At 48.9% G+C, this 16,767-nt stretch overlaps 1 protein-coding gene across 2 annotated transcripts in view; it reads right to left on the minus strand.

Annotated features, from left to right (window-relative positions):
- The window catches only part of ADCK1 (aarF domain containing kinase 1), a 699,440-nt gene that overhangs the window by 75,877 nt on the left and 606,796 nt on the right, over positions 1 to 16,767 (minus strand). For both annotated transcript variants that reach the window (XM_069208397.1, XM_069208398.1), the window contains exon 8: positions 2,673 to 2,822. In XM_069208397.1, the coding sequence (XP_069064498.1) occupies positions 2,673 to 2,822 (150 nt within the window). The remainder of the gene's footprint in view (positions 1 to 2,672; positions 2,823 to 16,767) is intronic.

Genomic DNA, 16,767 nt, shown 5'->3' on the forward strand with positions numbered 1-16,767 from the left:
AACTATATTGAAAGAATGAAAAAAGTGAAAAGGTGACCCTAATTTCGTGAATATTTTCTTACAGTGATCCATTATCATTAAAGTCCAAACAACCATTCCATACTTTGTGAAATTTTGGGGAAGATTAAATGTTGAATACAAGTTCACTGTTGAAACTGGAGTAGACAGCTCTTGTAACCACTGAACAACATCTATCTTCCGTATTCTTCAAATTAAACCAAATCAATTTTCTCTATCCCTATTTCTCTCATATTCCAGGTCCCTTAAGCTGAAGTCTGCAAATCTTCTTGAGTCAGATCATCAAATATGACAAATTATTTCATAGGCCGCAGGGGAAATCCAGTTGGCAAATTAAATATTTCAAAGATTTAAGTCCAAAACTGAACAAATATACAACTACACAGGACAGTTGACGATTAAGGGTAAGAGATACAATTTGAAGCATTACACTTCCAAAAGTAATCATTATCATATATTTGTAATTTATATATATTTCTGGAGTTAAGTATGACCTCCAAAGGATGCTTTTTTGCGTCCTTTCAAAATGAATGTCTGGGTCAACTTTTCTGATACCTGAGCAATATTTTGCCCTAACATGGAATCTATGTGCTCACCAGTCTCTGTTCCCCAATCAGATTGCTATTTCACATTCAATTTCACATTCAATTTCAAGAAGAGGGCTGATCCGGACACAAATGGCTATAAGATTTCCCACTGACCAGTGCAGGTGACACTCCACAGTGTGTCAGTAAAACGTCTGACATTTGAAGCTGATGTCCTGGTTAACGGGTGTATTAATAGCATCCCGAACAAACTCCTTGAAATAACCCTTAATTTAAAGAGAAAGCACAGCTAATGGCACCAACTTGCAGATGGCATGGGAGTAGCTCACCAAATAACAAGTGGGCCTGGAAAAGACAGGGACCAAATTACCAGACGGAAACAGCATCTTCCTCACTGCATCCAACTTTTTAAAGTCCATGTCTGTTGTGTTAGCTGGTTTGGTGGTTTGCTTCAATTTACTGACAGAAGTTATACAATTAGACTTTCCTGCTTAGCACCATAGAAGAGACAAAGAATATCTGCTGGAGCAGGACTGATTTAGCTGATCCTGAAATTAGTGGGGCAGATTGTAGCTATGCTCACGGCACACTAACTTGTTGCATCAAAGCCTTGTTGAAGAGAAGGATCTCGTCAATGGTGAACATTTATGTAGCGGACTAGTGAAATTAATATGCTGGGTCTCTGCTGCCTTTTTTCCCCATTGAAGCATAATGAGCCTATTCAGATAAAGCAGGTCTCTTTGGTACAATTTATTCCACAGACGCTGAACTGACATAAGCACCACAGACACTCCCCTGTGAGATCGACAGCAAAGTGGAAACTGTATTCAGCTTGAAGAAAGGCTTTAGAACTGACTTATTAACATTCAAGGTTAAAGGCTGAGAAGCCAGGACTGGACTCAGAGCCAGGATCAAAGCTGATAAAGTCATATTAATGTCGTTTCTTTAAGATCCACCAAGTGTCCCATTGGGAGGAGGAGGAAAAATCTTTCCCTAGCTACCTTTTATGGTTCACTTTGTGCTATATAAGGCCCAGGCTTTAGGGCGCTTACCTGAGAAATAGGTTGAAGAGATGGAACTGGCTCTGAAGAGACTATCTCTTCTGCTATGACACGTGAAACAGTGGCACGGAGTCATGGTCCTTGGCAGAGCATCAAATGAAGGAGGGGTGAAAATCAGTCCTAGACATACTTCACCTACAAGACCTACCTGGCTTAAAGCCAGAAGATTTGGGGAGGGGGTGACATGTTGTCCACATTTTCAGAGAAAATATTACATTAAAATGTTGAATTAACTCCGTAGCCCTGGATTTCTAATTTGCTGGTGGGATGGAGTAAATTAACTGACGTCAAGGACGTACTAAGCACAAATACGTGCTTTAAGACATCATTTCCAGTGGGGCCGTAAGACGTCATCTTGAACTACAAATAGCATCACATGAGGTCAGCGATTAAGACTAAGAAAAATAAAAATACGGTTCCAGGCTGGTGACTGGGAAGCGATTCAAATAACGAATCTGTGAGAGCTATTATCTATTAACAACCTTTGTTTGCTAATATAACTTTGTATATCAAAATTAGAATTGTTAGATCTAAAGTGCACATATTAATCAACAGTTGTAAAAGTGTTGAAATAATTATAAAATTAAAGGAGGTATAACAATTGAGAAATCTAGTTTTAACAGTTTGAAAAATAAGTTTGTGCTAAACAAAAAGTTTGCATTGCAAACTCAAATAATAATTGGGTTTTCCCTGTATTATTGTACTCTTTGGGAGAAAGATCTGCGAAGAGCTCTCTATTAACAAAAAAACAGGAAGGAATTGTAATCTTTCCCCACTGGACGTCCAACAGAAAAGTAAAGAAATACAGGATTCTTTCTAGAATTCCAAAGCAAAACAAAGGAGGTGAATTCTTGCAGACCCAGTTCAAAGGCTTTGTCTGCCTTCTGTGCTCACAAGAATCGTTCCTTCGCCATATAATTGTGGCAGTGTTCATGACCAGTTTGTTAACAAGCACTTTTATGTCCCTAACCTATTGGTGTCCTTTCTAGTTATCCGCTACGTGGCCGTCCCTATGCTTCTCCACAGTACATGTTCTTTCAACCATTACCTGATACAGCCCATGATCCAGCAGCACAATTTCTGTTCTTTTGGTGTCTGGGCATCTCCTGACCAGCACATTTCCCGGATGAGGATCACAGTGCACAAATCCATTGACAAAGATCATCTCGCTGTACATCTGCCCCAGACCACGAGACACCTGCAGGAGGAATATCCAAGATGTTAACTCGATGCTCATTCTAACCCCAGAGACCACCATCTTTACACGCCTGGAAAGTGAACACAGAACAATGCACTGCAAGAACCCCATCAATACTGCTGCAGGTCGTAAATCCTCTGAGTTGCACAGTGCTTTTTATTAATATTATTGTTTGTGAAGGAGACAAGATTAAACAAGCATGTTTATGGCAATGCAAAGTATTACAAGTAACTAGCAAGGGAATAGATATGTATTTGTCTAGAAGCAAACAATTGCAAAATAATTGTATAGGTTAAAAGGTCAGGTGACAGTTGCTCTGTCAAGCCAGATCTAAAAATCCATATTGGTTCATACCTGGCCTCATCCCATCTGAACTGCTGCGAGAGAAAAGCACCATAAATTATCTAAGACACTTTATTAGCATTCCAGTGTCACTTATGGCATTTCAGTGTCACATATGTGCCTGAAAGTTCAAGCTTAGGCAGCTAGATGAATAAACAAAATGATCACAGCTGTGTGGAGGGCAAGCAACTTATTTCTGTGGAAGCACACAACTTCTGCCCAATCAAAACATGTACCCCTGACTCCCATGGGAGGAGCCAAAGCCCCATCTTTAATGATACTTACATAATTGTCTGGCAACAGCTATGTTGTCAAGCCAGACCATAAAAAAAACAATATAACTAATCTGTTATGTTGCAGGTTACCTCATTGTTACAATGTCACTTTATAACAGCAACAGCTTTATAGGACCAACTATAAAAATGAGAAGAAAATAAATCGCCATCTGACTGAGCACTCAAAGTGCAGGTAAAATAAATAAACATTATATAACCTTAACATGGGACTGACCCATTGCCCTAGTGCTGTATGTGTGGTGGCTGGAAACAAAATGTGAATGACAATTAAAAAAATCAATTGAAGCCCATTGACCGAAAAAAAACATGTATATATGCTATGTATGATCTTTTTGGGGAAACCTGTTGCTTGGTGAAGCAGTTAAAGTTGTCTGAAAACGCAGACCTCAAAAGAGAGCTCTGTAAATGGGCACTTCATGCCCCTTAGTACTAGAGATTGATGAACTACAGTTTTAATTTTCTATCTTACTGATCAGGAAAGTCCCTTAACAATCTATCAACTACCATCCTCTGATACCCTAACAATGTTCTATAGAGACGGTTCAATAGACTAAGTAATGTGGGCATCAATTCTTACTCTGACATCTGAGCCTAACGTTGTGAACGCTTACACTGGCCACAGTCTCCATCTCTACCTTTAACTCTAAAGGTAATTCTAGCGCAGACACCAGCCCATAGATTTACATTTTGCTGCCTGCCAACAATGAGACAGACCACTTCTCAATCTTCAAACACGCAGCGAAAGACGGAAAAGGATGTTTACTCAGCTGATCCATGACATAAAAGATTTTCCTTGGGACATAGATTATCATAAAAACAGGAATCTCAACAACACATTCTCCCCTTTGTACCCACATGTAGCTTTCATCTTAAACCAAACGTCTGTTCCAAAACACAAAGCAAAGAACCTTTAAATTATTCTTGACTCAAACAGGCTTTAGATGTCCACATGAGTATGGCATTCAGCTGCCGCTACTACCATATTTTGATGTTCCATTGACACTTCCTAATTTTCCTTGTAATTGATAACCTGCAACTATCAGGCACATTGCTTGTTCGTTGCAGGTATAGGCCTACTCTCTGTATCCTGGCCTTGCCATATTCCAAACATTACATCTGTAAGCTGCTCAAACTAAGGCTACCTCAAACTTATCTGGGAAGAAGACCAGGAAATACAGCTTGTCCAGCTGATGGAACTCTACTGATTGGCAGTGACATTAAATGGCTTACATATTATGCAGATTTGCAACAGACTGAGGGCCTGATTTAGTTCTCGGCGGAGGGGTTACTCCGTCACAAAGGTGATGGATATCCTGTCTGCCGAAATCTAAATAGCATAGAAAACAATGGAATTTAGATGTTGGTGGATGGGTAATCTGTCATTGTTGTGATAGAGTAACCCTTCACCAAGATCTAAATCTGGCTCTTAGGCAATTTTCACAACAAGATGAAACAGTTATTCATAGGTCTCTCAGGATGATCCACAAATATGCTTCGGATTTATGTCCCTCATTTCTGATGTAGCATTAGTGGGTCCTTACTTGGCAGCTAAAAGGCACTCTCTCTAGTGGGCTCTCTCATCCAAACATTGTACAATCCAGAACGGAAACTCCAGCTATCAGCCCAGCCCACTTACCATTGAGGCAGAAAGAGTATGGAAGCTGAATAGTTGACAGTGGTGCAGTAATAAAGTGTCCTCCCACACTCATCAACTTTTTCACAACAGTATCTTCAAAGAATATGAAGCGGGCCTCTGCCTATTCTTTCTTCAGAAGGGCAACCACTTTTTTTTTATCTAGTGGAGGGAAACTGACTCATGATGGCTTAGACGGCTGCAGGGTATGTCAAAGTGGAAAAAGTGGTGTGGCAGAATAACAATACATTTTAAGGCACTGACACTTTCAGCCCAAATTGCTCCCTGTGCCATGCCTAAGTTAAAAAAAGAAGGTCCAAGTACAATATCAGATGATATGCTGACCTCTGAGACGTAAGAATACCTACTTGGAATCTGACTACCAGGAACGTATCATAAACTGAGACCATGGTTGTCTCATTGGAGGACCAAACCCAGACTTGCGGCAATCTTGAAGCTGTGGATTATCATGCCATACAACTGTGGTAACATAACTTTTTTAGAAACTTTGATTGCTAGCAGCAAGTTCACAAAGTGGCAAAAGTTACAGTCTGGATCACATGCAAGTTTCTTAAAAAGAGATTTCTGGGACACAGACTTCTTAGATCAACAATTGGAATCAGCGGAGAGAACATGGAGGAAAGAGGGATGGAGAACACCTTTCCAGTGCATATGCCACAAAGTCAGAGGGTTTGTGCAAAGTTAGGCCAGTATCCCCATTGCTCTCAGGAGCTGCAAAAGGCAAAGCACCCAGAAACAGTGATCTTTTTTGGCTGCTGAAAGCCTTTTTAGTCATCTCTCAAACAATATATTCCAGGGGTCAATATTGTTACCTGGAAAGAGAAATATGGGACAAAATGCCCATCCCTCACTTTTCTGAGCGAACCACTGACCGCAGGCCTTTTAGTGGACATGTGTTCTAGTCCTATGAAGAAGGCTGGACTGGTTTGGATCGAGGACCTGGTCATTGGGCATTCTGGCTTACTTATGAGGATCAAGTGAAGGAGCTCTAGTAGTGAATTCCGCTCTGTCAGAGCACCAGACAAGAGCCAGGGTCATAGCTGCAGAACAAACAATTAATAATGCCCTTACACGGTGCCAGCAGACTACATGCGACCCATGGTCTGAGCGGAGATCTCCCATACACAGTGTGCACATGGAACTGCTGATTCCAGGAACTGGACCCTGGTTTTCGATGGTGCATCAAGCACCTTACTATAAGAGACCCCAAAAAGCTGGAGCACTGCCTCCAGGATTCAGGGGTGTAGGTGCTATACAGAGATCATGCCATGCGGTACAGAGAGATTTATGATTAATCAGCATGTGGGTAAACGGCAGTCTGCAAGTGCTTGAAGAAACAATAGTTAAATTCACATTGCAATCAAAATCTACTAGCTATTTGTGGACGCCAGTGGGGCAGAATAAAAAAAGAATAGCAAGATGGTGGCAGACATCATGCTAAAACACTCGCTGAAATCTATTGTACGGATTCAGCAGAGCCTCGGCCAGCAGCTACTAGCATCCATGCCCCTTCCCCTCCCGCATTTAATAATTCCCAACAAATTAGGCTCTGTTCCATCCAGCACTTGCAGGCCTGAAATAGGAAAAACGGAAAAAAGGGAATTAATTACATATGCGATTAAGCTTCAGCAATCAATGTAATTTTTTCTTGGCCCAAGGATCTATATTGAGCAAAGAAAAACGAGCTGCAGCCCAACCTTTAGTTTTAACGAGATCAATAAGAGTTAGTGTCATCATCGCTTCCAGTAATTGGGAGACAGTACAAACAGATTAGACCGCGGCTCAGGCCCGCCACAGACTGAGCCAGAAGGGACTGCTGATGGCAGCCAGACAAGACCTGGCAACTTTCAATGTACTTTTACAGTGTGGTGGGCATATTTCTGTCATGGGGCGGGGCTGTGAGCCTAGCGCACCTCCCAAACATGGAGGAGGTGAAGCCGAGAAAGGCAAGAAAGGGGCGCGGCCTATAGGAAAGCACTGCCTAAGCTGACCCTCTCATTCTCACTCCCACAACCACCCAAAAAAAAAAATAACAAAGGTTTCTGAGCCTAACGGCAATGTCCTGTGGAGATTGTAAAATCCCTGATAGATGCCAGCGATGCAGAGCCTAGACAATATGAGAAGACGCCTGTTCTATGCATGAGTTTCCAGCTCACTGTGGGCAGTGGTTTAAATGGAACCACAGAAGCGCTGGTAATCACTCTCAAGAATACTTGCTTGCTTCTGAGAAGTGCCAGTACTCTTCGCCCATTAAATGTATTGAAGCAGTGTTGAGAAGTGCGGGTACTCTCCCTTTCAAATGAAAGAAGTGGAAGGTACTCAGACCAGACAGTACCTGCCCATTTTAAGCACAGTCTGTGTGCACACCTTGTGATATCTGCTCTTCAAAGGGAGACCATGTGAAGAGAACCAATATTGTGGGTCACTCGTGGTGCCCTGTGAATTGACAGGTCTACCAGAGCCAGCCTCCTTCCTTCCACAACCTCTGCGGTCTCGCAAGCAGAAGCAAGAGAATTGCAGAGGGGATGGGATAAGAGGAGAGGAGGTAGCCAGAGTAAGCCTGGCTCCTTCGAGCACTTTCAGGCCCGCTCTAGCAAGGACAAAACAGGGCCAGAAGGACCAACTGGAGAGGACAGACGCGGTCTCTCTAGTTCAGATAATTCTTAGAACTAAAGGGCCTCTTTGACAACATCACAGAAAGTGATGCCACACAACCTTTAATATAAATGACAATACAATATGTGACATCAGTGGCTTCATAAAAGAAAATAAATAAAAAACAAAGAAAAATGCAATTATACTAAAACCTCATGAAAGTAATCTTTTGGCTTGGCTTGCAAAAGTATCGTTGAAAGCAACCAGCTTCTCCCATCAACTGACTGATCCTGTACACGGTCTCTGAAGAAGGTGGCCAGGTAGTCAGACTCCTCCAAGCACCTCCAAGGTCTTGCCTGATGGATTAGAGGTGGGCAAGCCAAATTATTAGGGGGGGGCTGAGTCAAGTGTTTCGCTTCGTTCTGAGGGACAAGTGAAGCAGTTCTAGAAATGGATTCCTCTTGGTCAGAGCACCAGACAGTAGCAAGGGTCATAGCTGCAAAACATAAAACTGATCAATTTTTGCCAATGACCCTACACAGCGCCTGCAGAGTGCAGTGTGTATATCGGAGCCTTCAGTGGTTGATCCAGCTCTAGCAGGGAGCAAACGTGTGTGATAAGTTTGGCCAATGCACCCTAGTCCTAGCTTGCAACTCAAATATATTAAGATCAACATTCACAGCTCAGGCAATAAACCTCAATCCCAACCAGTAACATCAACTATGGCAAAAGCAGAAGGGCTAACACAGTTCCCTTGCGTACCCCACTTTCAGTGGGCATAAAGGAACCCTGGATCTCTCCACACTAGTCATGTATCGCAGCCCACTTCAGGTACTGCCAATGTGTGTTATATCCCCATATCTATGCGCATTATAAAACAGGAAACTGGAAGATCTTGAAACCAATAGGGGTATGCATTTTTCCCATTGACCTATATTAAAGCAAAGTCAATTTTAGGAATGAGACAACTGAAATAAAGCCATTTTAGCCTTCAAAAATCTGAAGTCTTATGCCTGTATCTGGTTTGACGGCATGTGTGTAACCCTAGCCTGCAGTACACCTTGGTATTCTAGTCCTAAAGACAAATTAGCAACATGTAATGAGTCTGACATTACAACACACACCAAACTTAAGCGACTAAATCATGGTGTTCAACATTTCACTTCTGAACTATGGCTAGCTTTGTGCACAAAATAAATGTAGCACTAATGATAAAGAACACATGATGCTGTCACCCGACACTTATAGCATATTTCTAAAAACTTTTTTGATTATGTGTATGGAATTTGAGGCAGTAGCTAGATCCACAAGGCCACGTTTTAAACAGTTAAATCAAGTCTGCGTAAAACAATTTGAGCTTTAGGACTAACAATAAGAATACCAGTATCGGCTGGTATCAGGGGAAAGTGGTGGAGCAGTGCAGGGGCCAATAAAAAAAAAGAAAAAAAAGAAAAAAGAACTTACCTGCCGCCAGCCCCCTCGCCGCCCTTCTGCTCCTCTGCTAGTGCACAGGCTGAGGCTCCCAGACTCCCCTATGGCCAATCCAGACACTGCCCTCTTGCTGGTAATACTATTACCCAGTGAGAGCGAAGTGCTGGGATTGGCCTGGGCAGGCTGGTTTTGTGCTCCAGCAGGTACAGGTTCCCTCCTCCAGGTAAAGGCTTGGAGCCTGTACCTGTTGTTCTGCACCCGGCAAAGCAGCACGGGTTGGAGAGATATAAGTGAGCATGTCAGTTTGGCCAGCATAAGACAGCCGGCCAAACCAACATGTGCACTTGCAGCAGTGCTCACCACTCCCTCTCTGTGCTTTCTGCAGTGTTGGCGTGAGGATGGCCCTGCCCCGTGACTCCACTCCCAGTAGAAAAATAAAATAATAATAAAACAGTTTTATTACCATTTTATTTTTAAGTTTGCATCTGTTGGCATGGGGGGCGGTGATCCTCCATCATAAAGGAAGAGCCACCACTGATTAGAAGACATCCTTCATTTTACCGGTCTTTATAAGAAATGGGGTGTCTAGTGGGCAGTGGTTTGCACCCTGTCCAATTAGGGACCCTCACTCTAGTCAGGGTGTGTCACACAGCTAAGATATCCCCTGCTCACCCCCTTGGTAGCTTGGCTCAAGCACTCAGGCTTATTTCAGAGGCGATGTCTAAAGTATTTGTACACACACACACACACACACGCAGAGTAACACAGTGAAAACACCCCAGAAGTACTCCACACCATTTTAGAACAAAATAGCCAATATTTATCTGAATAAAACAAGACCAAAACAACAAGAATCCAACATACACAAGCAAAGATACAAATTTTCAAAGATTAAGGGGGTCATTCCAACCCTGGCGGTCGGTGTTAAAGCGGCGGTCAAACCGCCAACAGGCTGGAGGTAAAAAAAATGCAATTCCGACAATGGCGGAAACCGCCAACAGAGACCGCCACTTTAACACACCGCCCGCCACGGCGGGACAAACAAACAGCGCGGCGGTCACCACCGCCAGACAAGCGGGAGACAATGTACCACCCACCCTATCACAATCCACCAATCTGCCACCTTTTCCGGGGCGGTAGCCCCGCCGATAAAAACACGGCGGAAACAGACATTTCAAATGGAAAACGCTCACCTCCATACACCCCACGAGGAATCTGGACAGCATGGAACCCGAACTACACATCCTACCAGCCATTGTCTTCCTGCTCCTCTACCAGGAGCACGAACGCTGGCGCAGAAGACAACGGTGAGTTCTGCACCTACGACACAGGGGAGGGGGAGGCAAAAAATTACGGGGACACACATATGCGACACACCCACCCTCACCCACTACAACACACACATCAATGCATAGCAACACATCACAGTTACACCCCCAAACCCCCCGGAAGAATGCAAAGGCAAAAGGAAATGATTATAAATATAGAATTATATTGTAAGACCGAGTATAAAATATATCACACATCTATAACTTCATATACATAAATTGTCCAGTCCGATATGTCCATAAGCCATTGTTCGTGGGCCACTGGGCCAAAACACATGGGCAAAGCCCACACAGGATACCTGCCTCCAACGGAGAGAACACTGCAGGGGCATCAGATAGGAAAACTACAGGCACCTCAGGGGGAAGGGAAGGGGGGGCACCTCAGCCTGATGAGTCCACGACGCCAGATCCACAAGGGGCCTCCATGGCCACTGTGCCATCTTGGGGAGTACAAAGCCACAGTCTCTCAAGTCTCTACAGTGGGTGGCTTGCCCACTGCCATATCCTGGGGAGTGCAAAGCCACAGTGTCAAGTCTCTACAGTGGGTGGCTTGCCCACTGCCATATACTGGGGAGTGCAAAGCCACAGTCTCTCAAGTCTCTACAGTGGGTGGGTTGCCCACTGTGCCATCCTGGGGAGTGCAAAGCCACAGTCTCTCAAGTCTCTACAGTGGGTGGTTTGCCCACTGTTCAATCCTGGGGAGTGCAAAGCCACAGTCTCTCAAGTGGATAACAGTCTCCACTGGTACTGGAGGGGGACTAGTGCCCAGAGTGCTTAGTGCAGCCCTGCCCGACACAGATGCGGGCCTGCCCCTTCCGCCAATGGGCCAGAGGTGCTTGAGATGAAGGGCCCAGTTCAGCGGTGCTTGAGACTGCGGCGCCCAGCGGAGCGGTACTTGAGATGAAGGGCCCAGTGCAGCGGTGCTTGAGACGGCGGTGCCCAGCGGAGCGGTGCTTGAGATGAAGGGCCCAGCGGAGCGGTGCTTGAGATGAAGGGCCCAGTTCAGCGGTGCTTGAGACGGTGGTGCCCAGCGGAGCGGTGCTTGAGATGAAGGGCCCAGCAGAGCGGTGCTTGAGATGAAGGGCCCAACAGAGCGGTGCTTGAGATGAAGGGCCCAGCAGAGCGGTGCTTGAGATGAAGGGCCCAGCAGAGCGGTGCTTGAGACGGCGGTGCCCAGCGGAGCGGTGCTTGAGTTGAAGGGCCCAGCGGAGCGGTGCTTGAGATGAAGGGCCCAGTTCAGCGGTGCTTGAGACGGCGGTGCCAAGCGGAGCGGTGCTTGAGATGAAGGGCCCAGTTCAGCGGTGCTTAAGATGAAGGGCCCAGTTCAGCAGTGCTTGAGATGAAGGGCCCAGTGCAGCGGTGCTTGAGACGGCGGTGCCCAGTGGAGCGGTGCTTGAGATGAAGGGCCCAGCGGAGCGGTGCTTGAGATGAAGGGCCCAGTTCAGCGGTGCTTGAGATGAAGGGCCCAGTGCAGCGGTGCTTGAGATGAAGGGCCCAGTGCAGCGGTGCTTGAGATGAAGGGCCCAGTGCAGCGGTGCTTGAGACGGCGGTGCCCAGCGGAACGGTGCTTGAGATGAAGGGCCCAGCGGAGCGGTGCTTGAGATGAAGGGCCCAGTTCAGCGGTGCTTGAGATGAAGGGCCCAGTGCAGCGGTGCTTGAGATGAAGGGCCCAGTGCAGCGGTGCTTGAGATGAAGGGCCCAGTGCAGCGGTGCTTGAGACGGCGGTGCCCAGCGGAGCGGTGCTTGAGATGAAGGGCCCAGCGGAGCGGTGCTCGAGATGAAGGGCCCAGCGGAGCGGTGCTTGAGATGAAGGGCCCAGTTCAGCGGTGCTTAAGATGAAGGGCCCAGTTCAGCAGTGCTTGAGATGAAGGGCCCAGTGCAGTGGTGCTTGAGACGGCGGTGCCCAGTGGAGCGGTGCTTGAGATGAAGGGCCCAGCGGAGCGGTGCTTGAGATGAAGGGCCCAGTTCAGCGGTGCTTGAGATGAAGGGCCCAGTTCAGCGGTGCTTGAGATGAAGGGCCCAGTGCAGCGGTGCTTGAGATGAAGGGCCCAGTGCAGCGGTGCTTGAGATGAAGGGCCCAGTGCAGCGGTGCTTGAGACGGCGGTGCCCAGCGGAACGGTGCTTGAGATGAAGGGCCCAGCGGAGCGGTGCTTGAGATGAAGGGCCCAGCGGAGCGGTGCTTGAGATGAAGGGCCCAGTTCAGCGGTGCTTGAGATGAAGGGCCCAGTGCAGCGGTGCTTGAGATGAAGGGCCCAGCGGAGCGGTGCTTGAGATGAAGGGCCCAGCGGAGCGGTGCTTGAGATGAAGGGCCCAGTTCAGCGGTGCTTGAGATGAAGGGCCCAGTTCAGCGGTGCTTGAGACGGCGGTGCCCAGCGGAGCGGTGCTTGAGATGAAGGGCCCAGCGGAGCGGTGCTTGAGATGAAGGGCCCAGTTCAGCGGTCCTTGCCCTGTTCAGCGGTGCTTGCCCTGTTCAGCGGTGCTTGCCTTGGCGTCCTTGCCCTGTTCAGCGGTGCTTGCCTTGGCGGTCCTTGCCCTGTTCAGCGGTCCTTGCCCTGTTCAGCGGTCCTTGCCCTGTTCAGCGGTCCTTGCCCTGTTCAGCGGTCCTTGCCCTGTTCAGCGGTGCTTGCCTTGGCAGTCCTTGCCATGTTCAGCGGTGCTTGCCTTGGCAGTCCTTCATTGCCCAGCTGGGCTGTGGCTGGCGGTCCTTCATTGCCCAGCTGGGCTGTGGCTGGCGGGGCCCTCCTGGGCAGCTGGGCTGTGGCTGGCGGGGCCCTCCTGGGCAGCTGGGCTGTGGCTGGCGGGGCCCTCCTGGGCTGCAGTACCGGGCCTGTGTGTGTCCTCCTGCACACCTGGGATGGGGCTGGTGGGGCCCTCCTGGCCAGCTGGCCTGCTGCCGGACTTGTCGGGCGTGCTGCCCTTCCCACCCTTCCCTGCACGCTTGTGGCCCTTTCCCACCTTTGGTGGTGTGCCAGGTGGCACCTCACTTCCTGACGATGCCAATGTAGGGATTTTGGTCCCTGGGGTCTTTGGTCGCTCGCACTGGGCACTGTCAATCTTAGGATGCTTTTCCGGTGGTGGGCTGGCCGTGCCTTGGCTCCTAGCTGAACTGGATGCCCTTGAGGGTGGGGGACTCAACAGTCCATGGACAACAGTCTTCACTGGTCCCGGTTTTGTGGTGGCTGAGGTGCTGATTGGAGTCTTATGAGACGGACGGGGTGGGGGAGTTGTAGGAAAGAGGTCAAGTTTGGAAAGGAAAATCAATTTGGAAAGAGAGGGATGGGTAGGTGTAGTGGGTATGGGAGTGGAGGAAGAGGATGTGGTTGTAGGAGTGTGAAGTCTGGTGTCTTTGGGTGCAGGTGCTTGGGCTGGAGGCTGTCGTGAGGTGGATGGCTGTTGGGTGGGTGGCTGCCTGCGTTTGTGTAGTTTGGAGGAGGGGGTGACAGACACACTTGGAGGACACAGGGGACGTGTAAATGGTAGTGGGGGTGGTGACTGCACGTGTGCGGAGTGTTCTGGTGGGTGTGCTGTTGATGGACGTAGTGGCTGAAGATGTTGTGCATGCAAGTGTGAGTGGAGACATCACAGGGAGGGAGGAGGGAGATGAGGAGGAGGGGGACACAGTGGAGGCAGTGGCTGTTGGTATGTCTGCATGTGGATGTTGCTTGTGTGAATGCTTGTGTGATGTGTGGTGCTTATGTCTGGATGAGCTTCCCTTGAGTGTTGAGGTGTGTGCAGGCTGGTCTGATGGTGTGTCTGGGATAGGCAGAGGTACAGGGGATTGGGTCTGGGTGGAGGAAGTTGGAGAGGGGAGGCTAGAGACAGGGACAATTGCTGCCGTCAGTGCTGAGGCCAGAGCGTTGAACGATCGCTGATGGGCAGCCTGACCAGAATGAATGCCCTCCAGGTATGCATTACTCTGGTGCACCTCTCTTTGTACACCCTGGATGGCATTCAAAAGGGTAGACTGCCCAACAATGATGGTCCTTAGGAGGTCAATGACCTCCTCACTGAGGGCAGCAGGGGTGACAGGGGCAGGGCCTGAGGTGCCTGGGGCGAAGGAGATGCCCACCTTCCTGGGTGAGCGGGCAGGGGGGCAAACGCTGAGGGGCTGCTGGGAGGGCGGTGCTGGTGCGCTGGGTGGCGTCTGTACCTGTTGTTGCAGGGGGCACGGATGTTGCCGCCACCACAAGGGAGCTCCCTTCAGAGGACGAGTCGCTGTCACTGACATCAGCACGAGTCCCCGCTGTGGAGCTCCCCTCGCCCTCCGTCTCACTGGTGAAATCCGAGTCAGTTGCATGGCCCGCCATGGCCATGTGAGATGCAGCTCCCTCGTGCTCCGATGCCACTTCTCCTCCGCCTGATGATGCTAATGCACACATGAACAGGAAGACCACAAAAAAGGGGGGGAGGAGAAATAAAGACATGTTGAGTGCATGGATTACCGCTACCGTTGGCGGACAAGACAGACACAGAAGCCCCCTGCACTACGCCGCGCACTTGGGGTCCACTACGCAATCCGTGGGACATGGCCTACAAGCCTATGGATGACAACTGCACACATAGATGACACAGGGCCATGGATACCTGTACTTGGCACCCTACAGAGGTGGGGGGCGAGGGCAGAGGGCCATGCCTTACGGAGGGGCCTAGCCTACAGAAATCGCCCTGGCCTAGGGATACCCACAGCCCTCCTCCCCCACCCAGACACCTCCACTGCGCGCAAAGTCAGCAGAATGTATTTGTACTCACCCCCTTGTGTCTGCTGTGATGTCCTCACGCGCCCATCCAAATCGGGGTAGGCCACCGCCAGGATCCGGGACATCAGGGGGGTCAATTGACGACTGGCACCCCTCCTACGTTGGGAGGCCATCCCCAGCAGAGCCTCCGCCGTCTTCCTGCTCCTGCGTCGGATGTCCTCCCACCTCTTCCGGCAGTGGGTGCCCCGTCTGTTGTGGACCCCCAGGGTCCGGACGTCCTTGGCGATGGCACGCCAAATCGCGACTTTCTGGTGGGCGCTGACCTATGTGACATGTACAAGGAGAGAAAACTTTTCATCACCTTCTGTATGCTCGATGTGAGTGGCCCCCCATCCCTACCCTTGCCATGTGGCACATGCTCTCATCTGTCGTCTGATGCATGCCTCAATCGCTCCCCTCCATCTTTCATCCACCCGACTCAACCCAGGCATTGGCCACAAAGCATGGTCCCAGTGTACTTACCTGTTGGTCTGGAGGACCGTAGAGTAGCGCATACTGGGGGAGGACCCCATCCACGAGTTTCTCCAATTCTTCAGAAGTGAAGGCAGGGGCTCTTTCCCAAGTCACAGCAGCCATTGTCTCTTCCACACCGAGGTCACAGCAGCACTTGCAGTGTAGGTCCTCTCCTGTGGAAGATCAGGTATCGAGTGATTAAGCTGATAGAAAATGGCGGTCACGCCCGCGGCGGTGCGTACCGCGGCGGTGCGTACCGCGACCGCCGGCGCACATCGTCATTGGCTCGTGAAACCCATAGGCTTCAATGTTAACCAATGAGGCTTTGCGCTGCGGTCTTCGACCGCCTACCGCCACGGTGTGCCACACCAGCGCATTGACCTCACATCCCATTGTCACACTTCACAGGTCAGGCATCCGCCATTTCAAAGGCCCACATGGCTTAATTTCTACTGCGTCACACATACCTAGGCCTTTCCTCAACACTCATACAAACCATTCAATGCATAGTGAATCGTGTTGTGTGCAAGCTGTGGGAACGTACCTGTGGGTTGATTGACTCTGTGCTCGCTGTTGTCCTTCCTAGGCACCGTCCGCTGGGACATGCGAGGAGATGGAGGAATCTTCCCGTGTACAGACCGCTGGTGGACCTGTCGACAATGGAGGAACGACATGTCACTCTGACATACAGGCTTGACTGAGCCACTATACATGAACTGTGTGCCCAGCTGGAGGCAGACCTGATGTCACCCATCTGCCAACCCACAGGCATCCCCCCTCTAGTGCAGGTGCTGTCAGTACTCCATTTCTTAGCAAGTGGGTCATTTCAAACAACAGTGGCCATAGCATCAGGGATGTCCCAGACCATGTTTTCCAAGGTGTTGTCCAGAGTGTTGTCTGCCCTGCTCAAACACATGCGGAGCTACATCATGTTCCCTGAGGTGGGGGATTTGCCTACAGTGAAGGGTGATTTCTATGCCCTTGGACATATCCCCAACATCATAGGTGCCATTGATGGGACACATGTGGCTTTGGTACCCCCCAGCAGGAGTGAACAGGTGTACAGGAACAGGAAAAGTTATCATTCCA

Source organism: Pleurodeles waltl, chromosome 9 (genome assembly GCF_031143425.1).
Source record: "Pleurodeles waltl isolate 20211129_DDA chromosome 9, aPleWal1.hap1.20221129, whole genome shotgun sequence".
Taxonomy (NCBI): domain Eukaryota; kingdom Metazoa; phylum Chordata; class Amphibia; order Caudata; family Salamandridae; genus Pleurodeles; species Pleurodeles waltl.